The sequence below is a fragment of the Geotrypetes seraphini genome, chromosome 17 (genome assembly GCF_902459505.1).
Source record: "Geotrypetes seraphini chromosome 17, aGeoSer1.1, whole genome shotgun sequence".
Taxonomy (NCBI): domain Eukaryota; kingdom Metazoa; phylum Chordata; class Amphibia; order Gymnophiona; family Dermophiidae; genus Geotrypetes; species Geotrypetes seraphini.
In genome coordinates, this window is record NC_047100.1 from 29,684,268 (window position 1) to 29,710,141 (window position 25,874).

Here is a 25,874-nt window from a genome sequence, read left to right on the forward strand (position 1 = left end):
GTATGGCGGTATACAAAAATAAAGTTATTATTATTATTCCCAAACATGATCTTTCTCTTCATCGAGTGGCATAGCTGGTTTGATGTCTTCTGGCAGTGCACGACACGCTTAAAATCCTTCTCCAGCACAAACGAGTCAATCTTCTTTCTGTCCAGCTTTCACATCCAGAATTGATCACTGAGAAAATGAATACTTTGTCGAGAGCCTTCACTGAAGAGCGACCAAGTGCTATTCTGCAAAGTATTTCTTCCCTGCTAGTTGCTGAGCATATTAGAATACTCAAAACATCAACTTGCCTAATATTTGACTTCTTTGCTCCCTCCTTTATTCTAATTGTTAGTCTGCTCTTTGCCCTTATCCGATTTTTTTGTTGTTTCACAATTTTCTGATATACATAGGGAAAGCATAGGTTATTTACCTGTAGCAGATGTTCTCTGTGGACAATAGGACACATATGGGCTCATTTTCAAAAAAATTAAATGTCCAAAAAACAATATAATGGGGAATGGACAGCCACCTATGTATGGAACATCCAAAGAATATAATCAAAAGCATCACACAATACTAGTACCCAAAAGAAAGACAATGTAGGTGTTCTGTGGGCATAGCAGAAGGATTTGTCTAGGTGTGCGAATACATGCCCAGAGTTAGACCTCTTTTAAAAGCCTCATATTGTCTTTTGACCCACTAGCGAAGACCAGAGAGCAAGAAGCTTAGTGCTGTATTGCCTGTTTGGTCCTTGTATCAAACTTCACCTTACCTGCCTTGCTCCTCTGCCCGACTCCTTTCTCATACCTTAGCTTCCCCAGTCCCCCACCCCTCCTACCTGCTACTTGTCTCTCACCCACCATTCCACTCCCGGCCACTCACTGTACTCTATGTCGCTGTGTTGTCTGTCTGTCTGTTTGTACAGTGTACTAAGAGCTGCAGAGTGAGTGCTGATTGTGCTGATAATATCAGCCCAATGTGGGTCTGCATGGTCTGAGGGGTTGAAGTGCCTGAGTGAGGATTACTGTTGCTGTATGTATCTGAGGACTGTGTGGCACAACCGGGATAGTGTCTGGGTGTCATCTTTCTAGGTAGGGGAGATGGAGGTGTACACAGTGCTGCTAGTTAGTGGGGATGCAATGGAAAGGCCCGCCATTTTGGAGAGAAAGGCCTGGAGAGCAGGAGGGACTGGGCATCCCTCCTGCTGTCATCTTTTTTTTTTACTTTTATTTAGAATTTTAATATAATATCCAACAAATATAAGAGATATGGGAATCCAAGAAAAAGTTACAATGTCCATAATTCAGGCAATCTACAAAAATCCCATCAATATTAACAAAACAATATAAGAAATAAAAGGATAAATCTATCCTAATATAATAGGCGTAATCTTAAATTAATTCCTCTTAAAAGAAATCCTCAAAAAGATACAGAAGTCATTTCCTCACAGAAACATGGCTAATCTCAGATGCTGACCCCAGAATAACAGAAGTTTATCCACAAGGCTACAAAATACAAGAAGTTTGCAGAGACAAAAAACGAGGGGGAGGACTAGCCATCCTAGCCAAAAACACTCTAAATATAGCCCTACAGGACAAACCTTCACCCCACACATGAATCTACTCGCCTGCCAACTATCGAGCCGCACACTCAAAGGAACTTTGCTACATAACACCAGGAAAATGGAACAAAGCAAAATCAGGATTCAAAGAATTTATACTCAAAAGCTCCCTCATCAACATACAACCTAATCCTGGGCGATCTTAACCTGCACCTAGAAGACAAATCTTCCAATCAAACAGAAAACCTCCTCGCATTCCTCAAAACCCTGGACCCACAAACCACACACGAAAAGGGCCACCAACTCGACATAGCTGCCTTCATGTCCCAAACATCCACCACACAAGAAATACACACCACAAACGGAACTTGATCTCGCACCCTCTGGTCAAACCACTACAGATACGCCATCAAAATCAATTGGACACAGGGCAAAACCAAACAAAATAACCAAAGCTTAACATACGAAACACACAAAAAGATTGACCCACTTAAATTCTGGAACAAAGTAGACACCATGATCCAAGATGGCAACCCCACTGGCGTACTCTTAGCACAGCCATCTATGAAGACATGAGACAACCACAAATAAAAACCAGAATCTGCAGACGCTCAGACAAATGGTTTGACAATTAACTACTACAACTCAAACGACAATGCAGACGTCTTGAAAGAGAATGGAGAAAAGACAACAAGAACACACAAAAACAACCTGGAGAACACTGAAGAAACAATACAAACAAAAGCTAAAAGAAAAAAGAAAATCATACTATACCAGTCAAATAGGCACAGAAATCCAAGACACCCAAAAACTTTTCAAACTACTAAAGGAACTCACAGACACCAAACCCTACCTAGCCACCAATACTGCCCCTCCCCCCACAGCAAACCAACTGGCTGAATTCTTCAGCAACAAGATCTCAACAGCCAGAAACACTTTCACCGGGACCCCAAGCCATCTCACTACCATCCATAGAAAAAGAGGCCTACTCAGCAGACAGAAACTAGTCAGACTTCTCAAACTTACAATGGCCCAACCTAGAAAGACTCCAGAACAACTACAATCATGCAGCCTGCGACCTCAACCACTGCTCCCCATATCTGTTAAAAGCAGCCAGCACTAAATTCTGCTCCCACCTCATGCAGTGGATCAGTTACATGCTAACAGAGGGCCAATTCCCACAAGACCTATCCGAAATCATTATAACCCCTATCCTGAAAGACCCAAAGTGAGCTGCAGATCAGCCATCCAATTAGAGACCTATTGCCTCCATACCGCTTTACGTCAAGCTAATGGAAGGCCTCGTAGCAAAACTTCTCACCGAATACTTAGAAAACCACAACATACTGCACCCCTCACAATCAGGCTTCAGAGGCAACTACAGCACAGAAACACTACTAGTCTCCCTCTTAGACACAGCCAAACAACACCTAAGTAAAGGCAAAAAAATGCTACTCATACAACTCGATCTCACAGCGGCATTTGACCTAGTTAGTAGATCACAACATCCTACTACAAACACTGGAGGCAATAGGAATCACAGGCAGAGTCTACAATTGGTTTGAAGGATTCCTCTGAAAATACAGAGTTAAAGCAAACAAGGAACAGTCGAAATCCTAGAACAACCCCTGCGGAGTCCCCAAAGGCTCCCCACTATCTCCAACACTCTTCAACCTTTACATAGTCACACTTGGCACACGCTTAGATGAAATAGGCATAATTTCATACAGCTATGCAGATGACATCACCATCCTCCTGCCTTTCGACCAAACCAACCCCAACACAACAAACAAACACTGTACTAGAAACAGTGTCAAAATGGATGAGAGACCACAAATTAAAGATGAATCAAGACAAAACCAATTTCTTACTTCTAGAAAAAAACAAAACTCCAACCATAACAAACCTAGAAATAGACTCCATCACATACCCCATGCAACCCAACCTAAAACTGCTGGGAATAATGATAGAGAAAGGATGCACCATTCAACTTCAAAATCAGCAAAACGATCCAGAAGGCATTTGCAACCATGTGCAACCTAAGGCAAATCCGAAAATACTTCAACAACAAACAATTAAAACTCTTGGTACAAGCGCTAATGCTAGGACTCCTGGACTACTGTAATATCCTATACCAACATATTAAAACAATTACAAACAATCCAAAATACAGCTCTCAGACTGATTTACTTGCTGAAAAAATATGACATTACCACCGCCTTCCGAGATTCACACTGGCTCCCAGTATATGCACGCATACAATACAAATTCTACTGTACCCTATTCAAAGCCCTAAATGGAAACTGACCAAGCTATCTGAGCAACCGCCTAATCAGGAAAAACACATCTAGACCAAGAACTCAAGCACACTTTACCCACGCCCAATCAAAAGTATACAAAGCAAAAAAATATACGACGGACTATTAGCCACCAGAGCAGTGAAACTAGACTGCCACCTCTTCAATCTGCTGACTATAATGCCCAACTATAAAACATTCAGGAAAGAACTTAAAACCTTTCTATTCATGAAATTTATCAAATGATCTAACTAAACCTGATCAACCCTCCACAGATTCCGACACATACTACATCTATTAACCAACTCTTGTTGTAAACTGCCTAGAACTGAAAGGTATTGGCGGGATAGAAAGCAATGTTACTTACCGTAACAGTTGTTATCCAGGGACAGCAGGCAGCTATTCTCACTAGTGGGTGATGTCATCCGACAGAGCCCCGATACGGACGTCTCACAAGCATGTCTTGCTTGAAGAAACTCAGAAGTTTTGAGATGCCCGCACCGCGCATGCGCCAGTGCCTTCCCGCCCGATGGTCCGGGCGTGTCTCCTCAGTTCAGGTAGCTAGCCGAGAAGCCAACCCAGGGGAGGTGGGTGGGACGTAAGAATAGCTGCCTGCTGTCCCTGGATAACAACTGTTACGGTAAGTAACATTGCTTTATCCCAGGACAAGCAGGCAGGTATTCTCACTAGTGGGTGACCTCCAAGCTAACCTCAATGGGATGGAGGGAGAGTTGGCAACTTAGGAGAATAAATTTTGTAACACTGTTTGGCCAAACTGTCCATCCCGTCTGGAGAAAGTATCCAGACAATAATGAGAGGTGAATGTATGAACCGAGGACCAAGTGGCAGCCTTACAAATCTCCTCAATCGGTGTCGATCTGAGGAAGGCTACAGAGGCTGCCATTGCTCTGACCTTATGGGCTGTAACCTTACAGGGAAGGGATAATCCAGCCTGGGCATAGCAGAAAGAGATACAAGCCGCCATCCAGTTGGAGATGGTGCGCTTCGATACAGGTCGTCCCAACTTGTTTGGATCAAAGGAGACGAAAAGTTGAGGAGCAGTTCTGTGTGGTTTGGAGCGATCCAGGTAGAAAGCCAAAGCACGTTTACAGTCCAGAGTGTGAAGAGCTGATTCTCCATGATGAGAATGAGGCTTTGGAATAAACACTGGAAGTACAATGGATTGGTTGAGATGAAATTCAGAGACCACTTTAGGCAGGAATTTCGGATGAGTGCGGAGGACCACTTTGTCATGATGAAATACTGTGAAAGGTGGATCCGCCACTAAGGCCTGAAGCTCACTGACCCTACGAGCAGACGTGAGGGCCACCAGAAAAACCACTTTCCAGGTGAGATACTTAAGTGGAGCCCTATTGAGAGGTTCAAACGGAGGCTTCATGAGTTGAGAAAGAACAACATTGAGATCCCAAACCACAGGAGGAGGTTTGAGAGGAGGATTGACATGGAAAAGTCCTTTCATAAATCTGGAAACCACAGGATGAGCAGACAGAGGTTTCCCTTGCGGAGGCTGATGGAAAGCCGCAATAGCACTCAGGTGGACTCTTATAGAGGTAGACTTGAGACCAGACTGAGACAGGTGTAGAAGATAGTCCAACACAGAGGATAGGGAAGCTCGCTGAGGCTCCTTGGAATTGGAAACACACCAGGAAGAAAATCTAGTCCACTTTTGGGAGTAGCATTGTCGCGTAGCAGGCTTCCTGGAAGCCTCCAAGACATCCCTCACCGCCTGGGAAAACTGGTGAGGGGTTACGTTGAGAGGAACCAAGCTGTCAGGTGGAGAGACTGCAGGTTGGGATGAAGTAGTGATCCTTGATGTTGAGTAAGTAGCGAAGGAAACACTGGAAGAAGGACCGGCTCCCTGCTGCTGAGCTGAAGTAGAAGGGAGAACCAAGGTTGTCTGGGCCACCGAGGAGCTATTAGAATCATGGTGGCATGGTCGAATCTCAACTTGACCAGAGTCTTCTGGATGAGAGGAAATGGAGGAAACGCATACAGAAAGCGATTTCCCCAATCCAGCAGAAAAGCATCTGCCTCGAGGCGATGAGGAGTGTAAATCCTGGAGCAAAACTGAGACAGTTTGAAGTTGTGGGGAGCCGCAAAGAGGTCTATCTGAGGTGTCCCCCATTGTGCAAAGATCTGATGAAGGGGGTTGGAATGGAGGGTCCATTCGTGAGGCTGGAGGAGACAACTCAAGTTGTCTGCCAAGACATTGTCCTTCCCCTGAATGTAGACAGCCTTGAGGAAGGCGTTGTGGCGAACCGCCCAATCCCAGACTCTGAGAGCTTCCTGGCAGAGGGAGGCCGATCCCGTGCCCCCCTGCTTGTTTACATAATACATGGCGACCTGGTTGTCTGTGCGAATGAGGACCACCATGTCATGAAGCAGATGTTGAAAAGCTTGAAGAGCATAGAAGATGGCTCTGAGCTCCAGAAGATTGATTTGATGGAGTCGGTCCGCACTGGTCCAGAATCCCTGAGTGCGAAGCCCATCCAGATGAGCCCCCCAGGCATAGGTCGAGGAATCGGTTGTGAGAACCTTCTGGTGGGGAGGAGTGTGAAACAGCAAACCTCTGGATAGATTCGAAGAGGTCATCCACCAAAGTAGCGATTGCCGAAGAGCAGGAGTGACTACGATGTGTCGAGTCAATGGGTCCGACACTTGAGTCCATTGAGAAGCTAGGGTCCACTGAGGAATTCTGAGATGGAGCCTGGCAAAGGGCGTCACATGAACTGTAGAGGCCATGTGGCCCAGGAGGACCATCATGTGTCTCGCTGAGATGGACTGGCGAGAAGATACAGACTGGCAGAGACGAAGAAGAGCATCCATGCGCTGAGGAGGAAGGAATGCTCGAAGCTGGATGGTGTCCAGTACCGCCCCGATGAAGGGAAGAGACTGGGTAGGCTGCAGATGAGATTTGGGAAAATTGATCTCGAAGCCTAGGCTCTGCAGGAAGCAGATCGTGGTCAAGGTCGCCGAAATGACCCTTGGAGCTGACGGGGCCTTGATGAGCCAGTCGTCGAGGTATGGAAATACCTGAAGACCCTTGTTCCGGAGTGCAGTGGCCACCACCACCAGACACTTCGTGAAGACTCTGGGAGACGAGGACAGGCCGAATGGAAGCACTCGATACTGCAGATGTAGATGTCCCACCCGAAATCTGAGGAACTTGTGGGAGGCCGGATGAATGGGAATGTGAGTGTAGGCCTCCTTGAGATCCAGAGAGCATAACCAGTCGTTCCGCTCGAGGAGGGGGTAGAGAGAAGCAAGGGTCAGCATGCAAAACCTCTCCTTGACCAAAAACTTGTTGAGGACTCGAAGGTCCAGTATGGGTCGCAGGTCGCCCGTCTTCTTCGGGATGAGGAAGTACCGGGAGTAAAAACCCCGGTTGTGCTGGTCCACCGGGACCGGCTCGACGGCCCGAAGCCGAAGCAAGGCCTGAGCTTCCTGAAGCAGAAGGGCAGCCTGCGTCAAGTTGGAAGGATACTCTCTTGGAGGGTGGTCCGGAGGGACCCGATGGAATTAAAGAGAGTATCCTTCTCTTACGATGGAAAGGACCCAGAGGTCGGTTGTAATAGCTTCCCATCGATGATAAAAATGATGGAGGCGACCCCCGATGGGAAAAAGAGGAGGATGCAGAACGAGGTCGGTTATGCTCCCTGGAAGAGAGTCAAAAGGGCTGAGTAGCCTTCGGTGCAGCCGGCGGCTGAGGTTTCTGCTGAGCCTTCTGTGGAGGCTGTCTCTTCGCCGGTTGTCTCGCAGCAGGAGTTTGCCGTGGAGTGTAGCGCCGCTGATAAATCAAAGGCGGTCTAGAAGGTCGAGACTACTGAGACTTGGGCTTAGGCCGAAGGATAGATTGAAAAGACTTTTCATGATCTGAAAGTTTCTTGGTAACAGTCTTGATAGACTCGTCGAACAGATCGGCGCCCACACAAGGCACATTGGCAAGTCTGTCTTGGAGGTTCGGATCCATATCAATCGTTCGAAGCCATGCCAATCGACGCATGGCCACGGAACAGGCGGCAGCACGTGCCGAAAGCTCGAAGGCATCGTATGAGGACTGCATCAGCTGGAGACGTAGCTGGGAAAGGGAGGCTACCACTTCCTCGAACTCGAATCGAGCCTGGGAATCAATGTAGGGAGTAAACTTGCAGAGCACCGGCAAGAAGAACTCCAAATATGAAGAAAAAAAGAAATTATAATTGAGCACTCGAGAAGCCATCATAGAATTCTGGTAGATTCTCCTACCGAACTTATCCATCGTCCTTCCCTCTCGTCCCGGTGGCACAGAGGCATAAACCTGGGAGGGATGAGAACGCTTGAGAGAGGACTCGACCTGCAGGGATTGGTGAGAGAGTTGAGCCCCCTCAAACATCTTGTGATGAACAATGCGGTATCTTGCATCCAATTTGCTCAGGACTGCAGGGATAGAGTAAGGCGTCTCAAAACATCGCATAAATGTTTGATCCAGCAATTTATGGAGAGGAAGCCGAAGAGACTCCGCAGGAGGATTAGGCAAGTGCATGGTGTCGAGATACTCCTTAGAATACCGGGACCTAGTGTCCAAAGTCACATCCAAGTCATCAGCCATTTGCCGAAGGAAGAAAAAGACAACTGATCCGCCAGTACCGGCCTCCGAGACGGACTGGACGAAGTGGAAGCCTCAGGATCCAGAGAGACTTGGGAGCGACAAGGAGAATAAGATGTAGATGGTTCCTCGTACTCCGGTCTCTCCGGGGGAGATAAATCCGAGGAGGAGTACCCCAGACGTGGCAGCTTCTTCTGCGGCGAAACCTCAGAATGGCGTGAAGAGTGCCGAGAAGAGTGTCTGGATCGATGCCCCTCCCGGTGCCTGGAGGGAGAGCGAGAATGTCGATACTTCGCATGGTCCCCCGAAGCTTCCAGCGAATGAATGGGACTGGAAGCGGTAGATCGAAGGGGCGGGATGGAGGCCGCCTCATGCGATGCAGCCCAGGCCTGGTATGGAGTGCGGAAGAACTCTTCCTGCGATTTACTATGCCCAGGACTTCGATTATCAACCGGGGGAACAGCACCGTGTTGGCGCGGAGGCGTAATGGGCTCTAAAGGAGGCATTTCGCTAAAGGAAGCCCGCCTCGAGGGACCAGCCGCCCTTCGCCGCTCCTCCTCGTCAAGCAACGAGATCGATCGGCGAGGGGGAGGGGGCGGTCCGCCCCCTGGGATCGGGACCGGGAGGTCACCCTGGATGGAGGCGATTAACCTGGGCCCCATAGTCTGCATGAGCTCGACAAACTGAGCTTCCAGCAGGGACCGCAGCGAAGCCGATATGGAGGGATCCGCACCGAAAGGGGGTCCTCCAGCACGGTCTTTGCGCTCCTTCGTGGTCGAGTGCTTCTGTTTGGAAGCTTTCGGTACTTTAATGACCACAGGTGGAATAGTGGAAGGCGGCACCTGAGCCGAGGAGACGGGAACAGACACCGGCGCCGAACTCGGGGCCGAAGCCGGAGTAAACGAAGCCGGTTTCAGAAGGCCCGGAGTAGCAGGAGTGGTCGCAGGCTTCGCATGGACAGGCGAAGCGGCCGATGAAGGTTCTTTAGCAGCTTCCATCTTGAACATCGACTCCCACAACAGACAGCGCCGCTTAAACGCCCGCGCTGTTAGAGTGGAACAAGGCCGGCACGATTTCGGGAAATGTTCTGGACCAAGACACTGCAGGCAGCGTCGATGCGGGTCCGTCAGTGAAATCGCGCGCTGGCACTTGCTACACTTTTTAAAACCGGTGATTGGCTGGGACATAGGCCGAAAAAGCTCCGCCGCTAGATCGAAGGAGCTGGGCCTGAGCCACGTGGCCGACCCGGCCGACTTGCCGGAAGAAAAAAATGTGTTTTTTTTTTTTTAAAAGAATAAAAAACAAAGAAAACACACGATAAAGAGCAAAATAAACCCAAAATCGCGGCAAGAAGGCAAAAACGGGAATTCAGTCAGCGCAGAATTGAAGTAAAACTTCTCAGCTCCGCGGAAAGAAAAGAACTGAGGAGACACGCCCGGACCATCGGGCGGGAAGGCACTGGCGCATGCGCGGTGCGGGCATCTCGAAACTTCTGAGTTTCTTCAAGCAAGACATGCTTGTGAGACGTCCGTATCGGGGCTCTGTCAGATGACATCACCCACTAGTGAGAATACCTGCCTGCTTGTCCTGGGATAAGACACTAATGTAATGTAATTTAATTTAAGGAATTGATCTAATTGAATTGGATCCCCCAAATATAATCTTTACTTTGGAAAATTATCAAACATTTGCAAGGGAATTTCAGAAAAAAGGTGGTTCCTGAGCCCACAAATCTAGATTTCAGGGCTAAAAAAGCCTTTCTTCTGAGCTGCGTGGCTCGGGCCACATCTGAGAATATTTGTATTTTAGCCCCACAAAAAAGTATATCCTTATTTTTTTTAAGTAAAATTTCATGATCAAATCCTTATCAGTCTCACTTAAACATGAAGAGAGTGGATCTGGCATGTATTGTGTCTTGCGAATCCTCAAGAAAATCAGTCAAATCCATATCAAGAGAAACTAATTGATCCATTCCCTGATCTGATGAAACTTAGAAACATGATGGCAGATAAAGGCCAAATGGCCCATCTAGTCTGCCCATCTGCAGTAACCATTGCTTCAGCTTCAACTACCCCCAATATCTCAGGAGAGATTAAATGGGGAATAGGAAAATTAACAAACCTCAGATTTCTAGATCTAGTAGTATTCTCCATTGCTTCAAGCTTTAAATGAATTATATGAGAATCTTTAATTGAAGAAGTGGAAAATAAATGTAGGCTAGAAATCTGATGTTTAGTATTAACCATGGGAGTGTCTAATTTTTTAATATTTGAGTTCACATTCTCAAGTTTTTTGACAACTTCTTTAGAAAATAACCTTCTGTTAGTTTTCATCTGAGCTAACAAACTCTTCCAATGATACAGAAGAAATTTGAGGAATTTTAGAGAAAGTAAATTGGTTTGAGGCTCAGAGGCTTCAATTGAAGCACTAGGGCAAGCTTTGGGTCCTAGACCTGTAGGAGAATCAGGAGGGAGAGGAGTAGTTCGATCCAGAGAATTAAGAGAAGTTCCTGAAACTTGTTCTGATCTTATAACCTGAAAAGGGTTTGGCTTAAGAGATGTCAGATGGTGGTCCATCGGCCTGACGACACTGGGTGGAGACTTTACTTTTACCTCTCCCCATTCAAAATTATTTTAAGACTTTCTAATATAAAGAAATTAAAATTAACAGACTTACACTTCCTTTGTCTCAACAATGCTCCACGTAGCTCCAAGAGGCTCCCAAGGGGCCTTGCATGCTCTTTAGGGCACACCCCTTTGGCTATGCACAAGAGCATCAGCGTTTTCTGCCTGTTGGTTAGGACCCCGGATGATGTCACTAGGAATCTCACTCAGTGTTTGTCCAATTCATGGCACTGGAGGGCAGAGAAACGCTGCAGGAGACTCGGGGGTAAACAAAAGTATTAGGCAAACAAGCTCTCACTCTGTCACTAGATGCCTCATATCCACACTTCCTCCAGTCTCAGCCACAAAAACGTCGGCATTTTCTGCCTGTTGGTTAGAACCCTCGGTGCCTGTCCGATTCGTGGTACTGGAGGGCAGAGAAACGCTGCAGGAGACTTGGGGGTAAGCACAAGTATTAAGCAAAACAATCTCTCACTCCATCGCTAGACACCTCAGGTCCACACTTCCTCTCGCTGTCATCTATTTTTAAAGTACAGGGGAGGTTCAGGAGGGTGGGGGGGACATCCAGTGGCAAGAAGTGGGCATCCCTCCTGCCAGTTGTTGTTTTTTTTTAGGAAGGGGAACCAGTACTTTATTTTGAGGACTGTTTCTTTAATGTTTTTATTGACTGTGTACTGTAGAGGATTCGAGTCACATACAAATTCAACTTAAGAACGGGAAACTGCACGGGGACACCAGGAAATTCTTTTTCACTGAAAGGGTGGTTGATCGCTGGAATAGTCTTCCACTTCAGGTTATTGAGGCCAGCAGCGTGCCTGATTTTAAGGCCAAATGGGATAGACACGTGGGATCTATTTACAGAGAAAGGTAGGGGAGGGTCATTGGGGTGGGCAGACTAGATGGGCCGTGGCCCTTATTTGCCGTCTATTTCTATTTTTCTATATTAAAAAACGGAACCCGGGAACTGCCTGTACTTTCTTTAACAATATTACTGTTTCCTTTGTAGTAACCAGTAACTATTATTTTAACAAAGCCAGGTTTCATAGAAAGGAAGAAGCTTCATCTTTCCATATCTTTCCCCTCATCCCCATGCTGACCTGCTGCCTGAAAAGAGATGTGTACTCTTGTGACCCATCTTCTGTGTGGGGGTTGTGCATCAAACAGTGATTCCGTAAGCATGTCCGCCAGATTCTTGGTCCCTCACCAGAGTTGTATTTAATCTGCTGGATACGTATGCTCAGGAAAGCTGTGTAGTAATTCTTGAACACAATTTCTTGTACCTGAAAAACAGACACCAACCAATCAGCTTGTAATGCATATTTTATTCCCACCGTTTCCAGTCATAGTTCCTACTGCACCTTCAGGACTGAGTTTATGAGTTCAAATGCAAAACAAAAACCTACAGTAAAAAGGAAAAGCAGGGTTTAGTTCAAATTTGAGACTCTTTGTTACAAAGACATACATGGTCAGGCACCTGGTTATTTATTAGAGCAATTTACACTTTTTAAGGTGGGCCGTCCACTAAGGAAAACTTCACTGTTTGTGTTCCCTTTAGTGCGAGGATGTCTTTATAAGAAATGTTTGCATTGAACAATTGCATATCAAGATGCTATTTGGGATTCAGAACTGCATATTTGGTTTGCTTCTTCGATTTCATATATGCATGTCTGAAAATGATTGAAAACTTCCCTTTTTGAAAGGAAAGTAAGGAAGATGATATTTCTTTTGTATTTCACTGTGATGTACAGTCTCTTGATAATGTAAACCGCATCAATCTGACAGATATTGCGGTCTAGAAATGTATTTTAATGTAATGTAAAAAAAAAAAAAAACCAGCATGCTGATTAATAATAGACAACAAGGGACAAATGATTCTAAATCTCACATTGTCCTGAATATGGTTATTCTCAGGGATTCAGGAGATTTCATAAAATATATTTCAAGAACTTCAGAACTTCTAACAGATAACTAACCTGGTTTCATAGCTTCCCAAGTGTGCTTCTGAAATACTGAGTTGTACATACGCAATACAGCTATGGAACTAATTTATAACTTCCACTGCCCATCACTTACATCAACAGCTTTGGCGTGTGGAAATGTAACATCAATAACAGCTACTCCAGCTCGAGCAAAGTCGGTCTTCACATCTCCCACCTGCAGCATGACAGGACCTTTGATGGTGCAAAGCACAGAGTCTCGCGCCATTCTGTTCAAACCTACAAGAAAAGATCTGGGTATAGTTAATTTTCTTTTTACCAGACTGGGTCATTTCTGTTTATACCCAGCAAGGTCAATAGCCTCGAGTTGAAAGATATGAGACAGTGTATTTCCCTTTTCAAAGTGACTGAGGCATTTTACCACATTCAGCTATAACACTACTCTGGGAACATAACACAGCATTTACATACTGCAAAACCATGTTAACAATGAAAAGAAAGCTGGAAATCAGGCAGCAAATTATATAAAAAAAAAAAGAATATGTATTATCAATCATAGAATTTTTTCATATAAATGGGTTTTTAGCTCTCTTCTAAAATTGGAAGTTCCAAACAGATGCAATCTATAATGAAATCTTTTCTGCTGGGCTTGATGGAAGTGGCACCCCCACCTCGCCTTGTTTCCCCTTCCTGGGGTGAGGCCTGCTGGGTCTTGATGGGAAAAGGCTGTTTCCTGGGATCAGAATTGGGGATTCCCCCTTCACTGGTTGCTAGGAACAAGGCTCGGGAAACGCTTAGCAACTACGCCCCCACCCCCCGAACGAGCACTTCCGCTACAGCGGAGGAAGGGGCGAACCATTGGCCGCAACCGCCGATCTATCACTTCTGCTCCAATAAGCGGCAGGCTCTGCTGACCAATGCAAAGCCGAGGGGCGGGGCCGGCCTTGACGCTCGTAGGAAAGGGCCGTCTCGGGATCGGAAAAGTACCACCGTGGTCAATTCCGGTCCTGGAGAGCCGGAGCCAGCTCATCTTTTCAGGATCTCCACCATAAATATGCATGAGATAGATTGGCATCTCAAGGAGTCCTACATATTCATAGTGGAGATCCTGAAAACCTGGAATTGCTTACCCTATTTGTCAAGAGACGCCCCTCCCCTAGCTGGTTGATTTTTATTGAGTCGTAGACTGTTCTCCCAGGAGACCTCAGAACGGTTTACATAAATGCAACCACTTTTCCCCATCTATCCTGGTGGGCTCAATCGATCTAACCTACCTGGGGCAACTGGGGTATTAAGGCTCAGATTCACTAAACCAGTGGTTCTCAACCCTGTCCTGGAGGACCACTAGGCCAATTGAGTTTTAAGACTAGCCCTAATGAATATGCACGAGAGATTTGCATATAATGGAGGTGACAGGCTTGCAAATCTGCTTCATGCATATTCATTAGGGCTAGCCTGAAAACCCGATTGGCCTAGTGGTCCTCCAGGACATGGATGGGAACCACTGCACTAAACTAACCGTTGTTGGGCGATCCGTGGCCAGGCAACCGGTTAAACAACAGCTTCAGCATGCAAATGATGTGATCGGACACGCCGCGGCAGTTTGCGATACACTGCTCTATAGTCTTCAATTTCCCTTTTTACTGTCTATCTATTCTACAGCTTTCTATCTCTTGTCTCTCACACCACACTTCTCATTTCCCTTCCTCTTATTCCCCAGTCTTTCACTAACTCTACCCTCTATCCCCTTCCATTCAGCATCTCCTTCTTTCTCTCCCCCCATGCCCTCATCGCCTCAGGCTTAGATTACTGCAATTCACTACTCTCAGATCTTCTGCTCTGCCATTTTACTCCCCTTCAATCTGTCCAGAATTCAGCTTCACAACTTCATATTCCGTGAGAGCCACTATACTCACGTTAACCCTCTCCTAAAGTCGCTTCATTGGCTTCCCATCACTCAGCTGCCCCTCCTATCTCGCTTCACTTATCTCCCCCTATGTTCCCACTCCATCAGCTCTGCTCAACTGCTAAGTCCCTCCTATCTATGCCCTTCTCCTCCTCTGCCAACTCCAGACTTTTTCCCTTCTATCTTGCTGCACCGTATGCCTGGAACGAACTGCCTGAATCCCTACGGGGTGCTCCGTCACTGGCAATTTTCAAGTCCATGTTAAAAGCCCATCTCTTCGAGGCTGCTTTCAACTCCTAACTCCTCCTAAACCTCCACCCTCTCCCATCCCTCCATACATCCACCGAGGCAGCAACGGCAATGGTCCTGAGCAAACAACCCCCATCTGTCCCTCCATTCAGCTCCTGAAGCGGCAGCCAGTCAGCAAAGACAGTGCTGTAAACAGGCTGCTTATGGCCAGCCCCAGCAGGGCCTTTCCTCTGCTGCATCACTTCTGACATGGCAGAGGAAATGCCCTGTCAGGGCTGGCTGCAAGCAGCCTGTATACAGCAATGCCTCTGCTGACTGGCTGCTACTACTGCTTTGGGTAAGTCGGGGGGGGGGGGGGGTTCAGGAGGCCAGATCTGCTTAGAGGGAGGGAGGTGTACCAGAAATGTGTGTGGGGTGAAGGTGTAGCAGGTTCAGCAGGGTAAAGAGCACGGGAGGAGAGTTGGATGGAAGCTGGACCCATAAGTGAGGGGGAGAGAAGGGAAGAGAGACAAAACAAAACTACTTTTAGAGTAACTCAGCAACCATAAAGTATTAATTTTAACATTGTATTAGCAATTTAGCATGGACTGCTCTTACCTGATGTCCTCCTCTCCTCCGTGGGTCCCACTCCAGGCTAGTGTTGCCCAATTCAGGGAAAAAATTTTCAAATCAAATCGATTTGGCCCATTGAATTAATTGATTTTTCAATTAGCTTTTCATGCCCAATCGGGTGATTTTTTTAAACAGCCTGGCGGATTTATTTTTTTAGCCTCTTCATCCCCATTTGTTCTCTCCAACCCTATGCCGGTGCTGTAAACGAAACAAAAAATACTTTTCCTCTCTTTCAGGTTGTAACTCACACTCACTAACACCAGCTCTGGCAGGATATACATTTCAAATCTAACATATTGTAATCACAAAACAGAAAATACAATTATTTTTTCTATCTTTTGTTGTCTGGTCATCTTATTATTCAAATCAAGTTGGTCCCAGGTTCTGGTTTCTGTTTCTCTTGTTATCTTGCTCACCAGGGTCTCCTGCCCATTTGATGTTTTCTTCTTTCCCCGTGCTCGCCATTCATCTTTTGGCTCTATACATTCTCTTCCACTGCCATATCCAACATTTCTGTTTATTTCCCATTGTCTACCATCTGTCTCTTTCATTCTCCCTGCCTTCTACCCTGGGTCAAACCTCTCTATTCTCCTCCATGCATCTCTCCCGTGTTCCCCTCCATTATCATGTGCAACATTTCTTTCTCTCTCCTTGCCCTCCACCCTATGTCCAACATTTCTCTCGCTCTTATCCATGCATGTCTCCCTCCTCTCCACCATATGCAAGATTTCTCCCTCTTACCCTTTTCTACCTCTTTCTTTACTCCTGGCAGAATTCTGTGCAAAAAAATTCAAAATTCTATGCACAAAATTAGCAAATTCTGCAAGTTTATTTGTCAAAATGTAAACAATATTTTTGCTAATTATTATCCATATTCCATTTAAACAGTTAAAATAAAATGTTTTTCTTCTACTTTTGTTGTCTGGATGTTTTAGTTTTCCACCATGTTGGTTCCAGTTGTTTTTTTCTGCTTTCCTGTCATCTGCTAATTCTCCTTCAAGTGGTTGCTATCCAGTGGCGTACCAAGGGCGGGGCGGTCCACTCCAGGTGTATGCCCTAAGGGGGTGTACAGCTGGCACACCGGGTCCAAAACCTACTGTCCTACTTTGCTGCGGGACCTTGCTACACCTCCTTGTGACTGATGGTCCACCCCTTCCGACGTCACTTACTTGATCCGGAGCAGAGTCAACAGCCATTGGGAGGTGCAGCAAGGTCCTGCAATGACTGTGGCTGCTGGCTCTGCTCCGGAACAAGTAAGTGACATAGTAGATGACGGAAGATAAACACCTGAATGGTCCATCCAGTCTGCCCAACCCTACCCACTCTTTAAATTACTGATTTAAATCTTCCTTCTTCTTAGCTATTGCTGGGCCAGAATCTAAAACTCTGCCCAGTACTATGCTTAGGTTCCATCTACTGAAGTCTCCATCAAAGCTCACTCCAGCCCATTCAAACCATCCCAGCCCATCCTCAAACAAACAGCCTGTAAGGACATAGACCGTGCAAGTCTGCCCAGTACTGGCCTTAATTTTATCTGAATCAAGATCCTCTGTGTTCATCCCACGCTTTTCTGAACTGTCACTGTTTTCCTCTCCACCAACTCCCTCGGCAGCGCATTCCAGGCATCCACCACCCTCTCCATAAAGAAGAATTTCCTTACATTGCTCTTAAGTCTACCACCCCTCAACTCAAATTATGTCCTCTGGTTTTACCATTTCCCTTTCTCTGGAAAAGATTTTGTTCTACGTTAATACCTTTCAAGTAGTATTTGAACGTCCCTCCTTTCCTCTAGGGTGTACATATTCAGGACTTCCAGTCTCTCCTCTTACGTCTTTTGGCACAAATCTTCTACCATTTTCATCACCCTCCTCTGGATCGCTTCAAATCTTCTTATGTCTTTCGCCAGATACAGTCTCCAAAACTGAACACAATACTCCAAGTGGGGCCTCACCAATGACCTGTATAGGGGCATCAACATCTTCTTTCTTCTACTGGTTACGCCTCTCTTTATGCAGCCCAGCATCCTTCTGGCACCAGCCACCGCCTTGTCACACTATTTCTTCGCCTTAAGATCTTCAGACACTATCACCCCAAGGCCCCTCTCCCTATCTGTGCATATCAACCTCTCACCTCCTAGCACATACGGTTCCTTCCGATTCTTTGCATTGAACTTTAGTTGCCAGATATTAGACCATTTCTCTAACTTTTGCAGATCCTATTTCATGTTTTCCATGCCCTCCTCGGTGTCTACTCTGTTACTGATCTTGGTATCATCCGCAAAAAGGCAAACCTTTCCTTCTAACCCTTCAGCAATGTTACTCACAAACATATTGAACAGGATCGGTCCCAGCACCAAACCGTGAGGGACACCACTACTCATCTTTCCTTCCTCCGAGCGACTTCCATTAACCACCACCCTCTGGTGTCTGTCCAACAACCAGTTTATAATCCAGTTCACAAATTTCGGTCCTAACTTCAGCCCATCAAGTTTATTCAAGAGCCTCCTATGAGGAACCGTGTTAAAGGTTTTGCTGAAATCTAAGTAAATTACATCTAGTATATGCCCTTGATCCAATTCTCTGGTCACCTAATCAAAAAATTCAATCAGGTTCATTTGGCACGATTTACCTTTAGTAAAGCCATGTTGCCTCGGATCCTGTAACCCATTAGATTCTAGGAAGTTCACTATTCTTTCTTTCAGCAACACTTCCATTATTTTTTCAACAACTGAAGTGAGGCTTACCGGCCTGTAGTTTTCCGCTTCATCTCTGTGACCACTTTTGTGTAAAGGGACCACATCCGCTCTTCTCCAATCCTCAGGAACCACTCCCGTTTCCAGAGGGGGTGAACTGGCAGCCGCAGTAATCGCGGGACTTTGCTGCACCTCCCCGCGGCTGCCGGTCCATTCCCTCCGATGTCATTTACTTGTACTGGAGCAGAGCTGGCAGCCACAGTCATCACGTGACCTTGCTGCATGGCACTGGGATGGAGGGAAAGAGAAAGAAGCAGGATACTTGTATGGAAGGGTGATGGAGGGAGAGGGAAGTGGGGTGGAGGGAGAGAGATGGGAGCAGGATTCTGGTATGGAAGGGTGGTGGAGGGAGAGAAAGTGGGCAGATGCTGTTGGAATTGATGTGCAGGGATAGGGGAGAGAGACATAAGGGGTAAGGATACCAGATGAAATTGGGCTGAATGGAAAGAAAGGGAGCAGATGCTGATGGAAATGGGGGGAAGGGAGAGACAAGGGGCAGATGCTGGTGGAAGAGGAGTGGATGAAGAGAAAGTGGCAGACATTGGATGTTAGTGGGGAGGGTAGAGGGGGATCCTATGCTGGATGGAAGTGCGGATGGGAGAGAGAAGGAAGCAGATGCAGGAAGGACATGGGGAGGAGAGAAAGAGGGGGAGCAGACAGTGAATGAAAGTGGACAGAGAAAGGAGAAGATGCTGGATGGAAGGGGTAGAGAAAGAGGACACATGATGGAAGGAGGGGATAAATAAAAAGAGGGCACATGATGGGGGAAGAGGATTGAGTTAGTGAAATACTGGAGGGGTTTAGGGAAAGAGGTGGCAAGCTGTAGGTAGACAGTGAAAAGGGAAATTGATGACAGGGTAGTAAGAACGTAATCTAGACAGATGCAGAAAATAAATTGAGAAGGAAGATGAACAAAAAAGGAAAGGGAAAGGAGAGAGTGAAATGCCAGACCATAGGTGTATGGGAGGAGAGAGATGCCAGACCATTGGAGGAGGGAAGGGAAGAAGATGGATGCCAGACCAATGGGGATGAAGGGAAAGATGGAAGGGGGAGGCACACAGTTTCTGGAAGGGGCATAAGAGAGAAGATGCCATATAGAAGGGGCAGACAGTGGATGGAAGGAAGAGAGTGACAAGATGATGATGAAAGCAGAAACCAGAAAAGGCAAAGATAGAAATAAAATGTTCTATTTATTATTTGGTTTTAGGATAAAGTAGCATTGTAACTGTGTTGATAAATATTTATAAATAGAAAATGGAAATGAGGTGATCCTTTTATTGGACTAATTGTGATACACTTTTTACTAATTCAGAGACCAAAACTCCCTTCCTCAGGTCAGGACAGATACTGTAAAAGCAGTATACTTTAATGACCTAAGGAAAGAGGTTCTGGCCTCTGAAAGCTAACTGAAAAATGTATTAGTCCAATAAAATGGTATTATCTTAGTTTTTATTTTCTTACCCCCTCCCTTTGGTCCCCTTTTATGAAGTTACATTAGGCTTTTTTATCACCAGCCGTGATGATATTAACTCTGATGCTCATAGGAATTCTTTGAATGCCAGAGCTTTTACCGCTGTGGCCTACAATAAAAAAAAAAAGCCCCAACACAGCTTCATAAAGGGGGGGGGGGTATTTAATTTGTAACACGATGAACTCTTGGAGAAAGGAAGAGATAATGGTTAATGCGGATGAGCAGACTAGATGGGCCATTTGGCCTTTATCTGACATTATGTTTCCATTTCTCTGTTTTTTAAATTTTACATCTGCTATCTTTATATTTTGCAGAACAATCAAACCAAAAAACTGCAGGTGAATGTACACGATGAAGGCAGTCTTTATTGTGACAAATAAATCTTTTGAATAAAAACCTTTTACCAGGTAAGGGACCCAACACGGTCCGTGTTTCGGACTAACCTTCGTGAGGGGTCCACTTTTGATAAAGGGAATTTTATCAAAAGGAAAAAAAGAGCCTTGAGCAAGTAACTATAGTTGACACGCTGAAAAGACCGCCGGTCTTTTCAGCGTGTCAACTATAGTTACTTGCTCAAGGCTCTTTTTTTCCTTTTGATAAAATTCCCTTTATCAAAAGTGGACCCCTCACGAAGGTTAGTCCGAAACACGGACCGTGTTGGGTCCCTTACCTGGTAAAAGGTTTTTATTCAAAAGATTTATTTGTCACAATAAAGACTGCCTTCATCGTGTACATTCACCTGCAGTTTTTTGGTTTGATTGTTCTGGATTGTCTTTCACTGCAGAAAGTTGGACCCTGGTTTTCCCTTGTTTTGGTTTGTATCTTTATATTTTGCACAATATTAGGGGGACAGGCATCACTGTTTCTGTGGTGCAGAGTCTAGCTTCTTGGTGGTTCAGTTTAACTTTTGTCTACATATTTCCATTTTATCCCCCCTTTTATAAAACCATAGAGCATTTTTTAGCACCAGCCGTGGTGGTAACAGCTCCAACACTCAAAATTCTATGAGTGTCTGAGCTGTTACTGCCATGGCTAAAAACCACACTAAAAGAGGGGTTAGTTTGTGATTACATATTCCATACTAGGCAAAAGTGTGTTCTGTGTGTACGAAAGACATGGTCCTCTGTTAGCATTGACTGTGCAGGCTCAATCTGTACAATGTATGTATTGATGTTCTACTGCTCACTGCAGTATGTAATATGCTGCCTTTTCTTAGGTATACTCTTGCTGTGTGATGTGTGGATTGTTACTAAAAATCATGTTTTTCATACAGATGGGGCCCCGGGTGTCACAAATGCTAGGTACACCACTGTTGCTATCCATTTGTCTTTTCTACTCTCGCTTGTCTATTCCCTCACTACACTATTGAAACCCTGATAAATGAGGGCAAATAGGAAAGACGCCCAGATGTCCCAATAGACCGCCAAAAAGCACAGTTACTTACCGTAACAGGTGTTATCCAGGGACAGCAGGCAGATATTCTTAACGCATGGGTGACGTCACCAGGACGGAGCCCCGGTACGGACCTTTTTAACTAGAAAGTTCTAGTTGGCCGCACCGCGCATGCGCGAGTGCCTTCCAGCCCGCCCAGTTAAGATAAGCCAGCTAAGAAGCCAACCCAGGGAGGAGGGTGGGACGTAAGAATATCTGCCTGCTGTCCCTGGATAACACCTGTTACAGTAAGTAACTGTGCTTTATCCCAGGACAAGCAGGCAGCATATTCTTAACGCATGGGTGACCTCCAAGCTAACAGAGAGGGAGGAGGGATGGTTGGCCATTAGGAAAATAAATTTTGTAACACAGATTGGCCGAAGTGTCCATCCCGTCTGGAGAAGGCATCCAGACAGTAGTGAGTAGTGAACGTGTGAACTGAGGACCAAGTGGCAGCCTTGCAGATTTCCTCGATGGGCGTGGAACGGAGGAAAGCCACAGAAGCAGCCATAGCTCTGACCCTGTGGGCCGTGACAGCACCTTCCAGTGAGAGACCGGCCCGAGCATAACAGAACGCAATACAGGCAGCAAGCCAATTGGAAAGCATCCGTTTAGAGACAGGATGACCTAGACGGTTAGGATCTAAGGTCAGAAAGAGCTGAGGGGACGAGCGGTGAGCCCTGGTACGGTCAAGGTAGTATGCAAGGGCACGCTTACAATCCAGCGTGTGCAATGCCTGTTCCCCAGGATGAGAATGGGGCTTAGGGAAAAAGACAGGCAACACAATGGACTGGTTGAGATGAAAGTCCGAGACCACCTTGGGAAGGAATTTAGGATGGGTACGCAGAACCACCTTGTCATGGTGAAAAACAGTGAACGGTGGATCGGCGACCAGTGCATGCAGCTCACTAACCCTTCTGGCAGAGGTGATGGCAATGAGGAAAAGCACCTTCCATGTTAGAAGTTTGAGCGAAGTTGTGGCAAGAGGCTCAAAAAGGGGTTTCATGAGGGCTGATAAAACCACATTCAGGTCCCAGACGACAGGAAGAGGCTTCAGAGGTGGTCTGACATTGAAGAGGCCTCTCATGAACCGGGAAACCAGTGGATGAGCCGTGAGAGGTTTTCCGAGGATAGGCTCATGAAACGCAGTGATGGCACTGAGGTGGACTCTGATTGAGGTAGACTTGAGGCCAGCGTCGGACAGAGAGAGCAAATAGTCCAGTACAGTTTCCACCGCTAATGAGGTGGGATCGTGATGACGCAGTAGACACCAAGAGGAGAACCTGGTCCACTTCTGATGGTAACATTGGAGGGTGGCCGGTTTCCTGGAGGCATCCAAAATGCGACGGACAGGCTGAGACAGACTCTCTGGAGAGGTCAGCCCAAGAGAAACCAAGCTGTCAGGTGGAGCGAAGACAGATTGGGATGCAGTAGAGACTGACGTTGCTGCGTAAGTAGAGTAGGAAACACAGGAAGAGGAATGGGCTCCCTGGAGCTGAGCTGAAGCAGGAGGGAGAACCAGTGTTGGCGAGGCCACCGAGGAGCGATGAGAATCATGGTGGCCCTGTCCCTGCGGAGTTTAGATAACGTCCGCAACATCAGAGGTAGTGGAGGAAAGGCATAGAGGAACCGATCTGTCCAGTCGAGCAGGAATGCATCTGGGGTTCAGACGATGAGGAGAGAAGAGTCTGGAACAGAACTGGGGTAGCTGATGGTTGTGAGGCGCTGCAAAGAGGTCCACCTGCGGAGTGCCCCAGCGAGTAAAGATGGAGTGGAGTGTTGAAGGGTCCAGAGTCCACTCATGAGGTTGAAGGATGCGGCTGAGATTGTCGGCCAGGGAGTTCTGTTCGCCCTGGATATAGACAGCCTTGAGGAAGAGATTGCGGGCCGTGGCCCAGGTCCAGATGCTGAGAGCCTCCTGACAAAGGAGGCGAGATCCGGTGCCGCCTTGCTTGTTTATGTAGTACATGGCGACTTGATTGTCTGTGCACAGGAGAAGGACCTGAGGGCAGAGAAGGTGCTGGAAGGCCTTGAGAGCATAGAACATGGCTCTGAGTTCCAGGAAATTGATGTGATGTTGACGCTCCTGAGGGGTCCAGAGTCCCTGGGTGCGTAGATCTCCCAGGTGAGCTCTCCACGCATAGGGGGAGGCATCCGTGGTTATGATCATGGAGTGAGGGGGTAGATGAAAGAGTAGACCCTGGAAAGATTTGAGGAGTTCAACCACCATTGAAGAGATTGCTGAAGAGACGATGTCACAGAGATGGGATGAGAAAGAAGATCCGTGGTCTGTGACCATTGGTTGGCAAGAGTCCATTGAGGTGTCCTGAGGTGGAGTTGCGCCAGAGGAAGCACATGGACCGTCGAGGCCATGTGGCCCAGGAGGACCATCATCTGTCGGGCAGGAATGGAATGATGAAGGAGCACCTGACGACAGAGGTGGAGCAGGGTCCGTTGACGGTCGGAGGGGAGAAACGCCCTCATTAGTGTGGTGTCGAGAACTGCTCCAATGAACTGAAATCGCTGTGTGGGAAGCAGATGCGACTTGGGGTAGTTGATCTCGAACCCCAGGAGATGGAGGAAAGAGATGGTGTGATGAGTGGCTTGAAGCACCAGTGGAGATGTAGGTGCTTTCACCAACCAATCGTCCAAGTAGGGGAACACCTGGAGGTTGTGAGACCTGAGGAAGACCGCCACCACAATAAGGCACTTGGTGAACACCCTGGGCGATGAAGCGAGGCCAAAAGGTAGCACTTTGTACTGATAGTGACGGTGCTGTATCTGAAACCGTAGGTAGCGACGTGAAGTCGGATTGATTGGGATGTGAGTGTAGGCCTCTTTGAGGTCCAGGGAACATAGCCAGTCGTGTTGAGAGAGAAGAGGGTAAAGCGTGGCAAGGGAGAGCATTCTGAACTTCTCCTTGACCAGACACTTGTTGAGGTCCCTGAGATCGAGGATGGGACGAAGGTCTCCTGTCTTCTTGGGAACCAGGAAGTAGTGGGAGTAGAATCCCTGACCCCTTTGGTCCGGAGGCACCTCTTCAATGGCATTGAGAAGAAGGAGGGATTGGACCTCCCTCAGGAGGAGGGGGGTTTGGGAGGAGTGAGAAGCAGACTCTACGGGAGCATTGTGTGGTGGAAGAGTCTGGAAGTTGAGAGAGTAGCCGTGGCGAATGATGTTGAGGACCCATTGGTCTGATGTGATGACCTCCCAACGACTGAGGAAGATTTGGAGGCGACCTCCGATAGGCTGAGGAAGAGGCAATGATGATGGGAGACTGGCTATGCCCTGGAGGAAAAAGTCAAAAGGGCTGAGATGGTTTTGATGGAGGGAGAGGCTTGGCAGGTTGGTGAGACTGTGAGCGAGCCTGAGATTGATGCTGTTGACGAGGTCGGCGAGGCTGCTGTTGAGGCGGGTTGAGAGGTCTGGCCGAGAACCTGCGCTGGTATGAAGACTGCTGTCTATAGGTGCGAGCAGGTGGAGTCTTCTTTTTAGGTTTAATCAGAGTGTCCCACCTGGTCTTATGTGCTGAGAGTTTCTGGGTTTTTGAGTCCAGGGACTCTCCGAAGAGTTCATCACCCAGACAAGGTGCGTTAGCCAGGCGGTCCTGGTGGTTAATGTCCAGGTCAGAGACTCTCAGCCATGCCAAACGTCGCATGGCCAACGCCAGGGCAGATGCGCGAGAGGTCAGCTCAAATGAGTCGTAGATGGAGCGAACCATGAATTTCCTGAGTTGGAGGAGGCTGGAAATATGTTGCTGGAAAAATGTTGCTGGAAAAGAGGGACCTTACGTTCAGGAAGGTATTTCTGTAAGGAGGAGAGCTGTTGCACCAGATGCTTCATGTAGAAGAAGTGGAAGGTGTAGTTGTTGGCTCTATTGGCTAACATGGCATTTTGGAAAAGGCGCTTACCAAATTTATCCATGGTTTTTCCCTCTCTGCCAGGAGGGGTGGAGGCATATACACTGGAACTCTGAGATTTTTTCAAAGTAGATTCCACCAGGAGGGACTCGTGGGGCAATTGAGGTTTATCAAACCCTGGGATTGGAATAACCCGGTACAAGCTATCCAATTTACGAGGGGCTCCAGGAACCGTGAGGGGAGCTTCCCAGTTTTTATAGAAAGTTTCCCGTAAGATGTCGTGGACGGGCAACTTCAGAAATTCTTTGGAAGGTTGCTCAAAGTCTAGGGCATCGAGGAAAGCCTGAGACTTTTTAGAGTCGGACTCCAAGGGAATGGAAAGAGCTGCTGACATCTCCCTAAGGAATTTGGAGAAAGAGGATTGCTCTGGTTTGGAGACGGTGTCGGTCATGGAGGGTTCTTAATCGGTTGATGAAGCGTCCTCCTCGGTACCGTGAGGGGAGTCTTCCCACAAATCTGGGTCCCTAACGTCGGGGTGCGTACGTTTGGACATCGGTGTGGAGGGCTCGGCATGGCGGGT

At 47.0% G+C, this 25,874-nt stretch overlaps 1 protein-coding gene across 3 annotated transcripts in view; it reads right to left on the minus strand.

Moving 5' to 3' along the window:
* Positions 1 to 25,874, minus strand: part of NICN1 (nicolin 1) — an 81,149-nt gene that overhangs the window by 26,742 nt on the left and 28,533 nt on the right. Inside the window, exons 1-3 of one of the 3 annotated variants that reach the window (XM_033925826.1) lie at positions 15,766 to 15,911; positions 13,150 to 13,292; positions 12,174 to 12,356 (exon numbers count right to left, since the gene is read on the minus strand). In XM_033925826.1, coding sequence (XP_033781717.1) covers positions 12,174 to 12,356; positions 13,150 to 13,281 — 315 coding nt within the window. In that variant the 5' untranslated portion in view covers positions 13,282 to 13,292; positions 15,766 to 15,911. Of the gene's footprint in view, positions 1 to 12,173; positions 12,357 to 13,149; positions 13,293 to 13,684; positions 13,846 to 15,765; positions 15,912 to 25,874 lie in introns of those variants that run through there. The other 2 variants (XM_033925823.1, XM_033925825.1) reach the window with 2 other exon arrangements.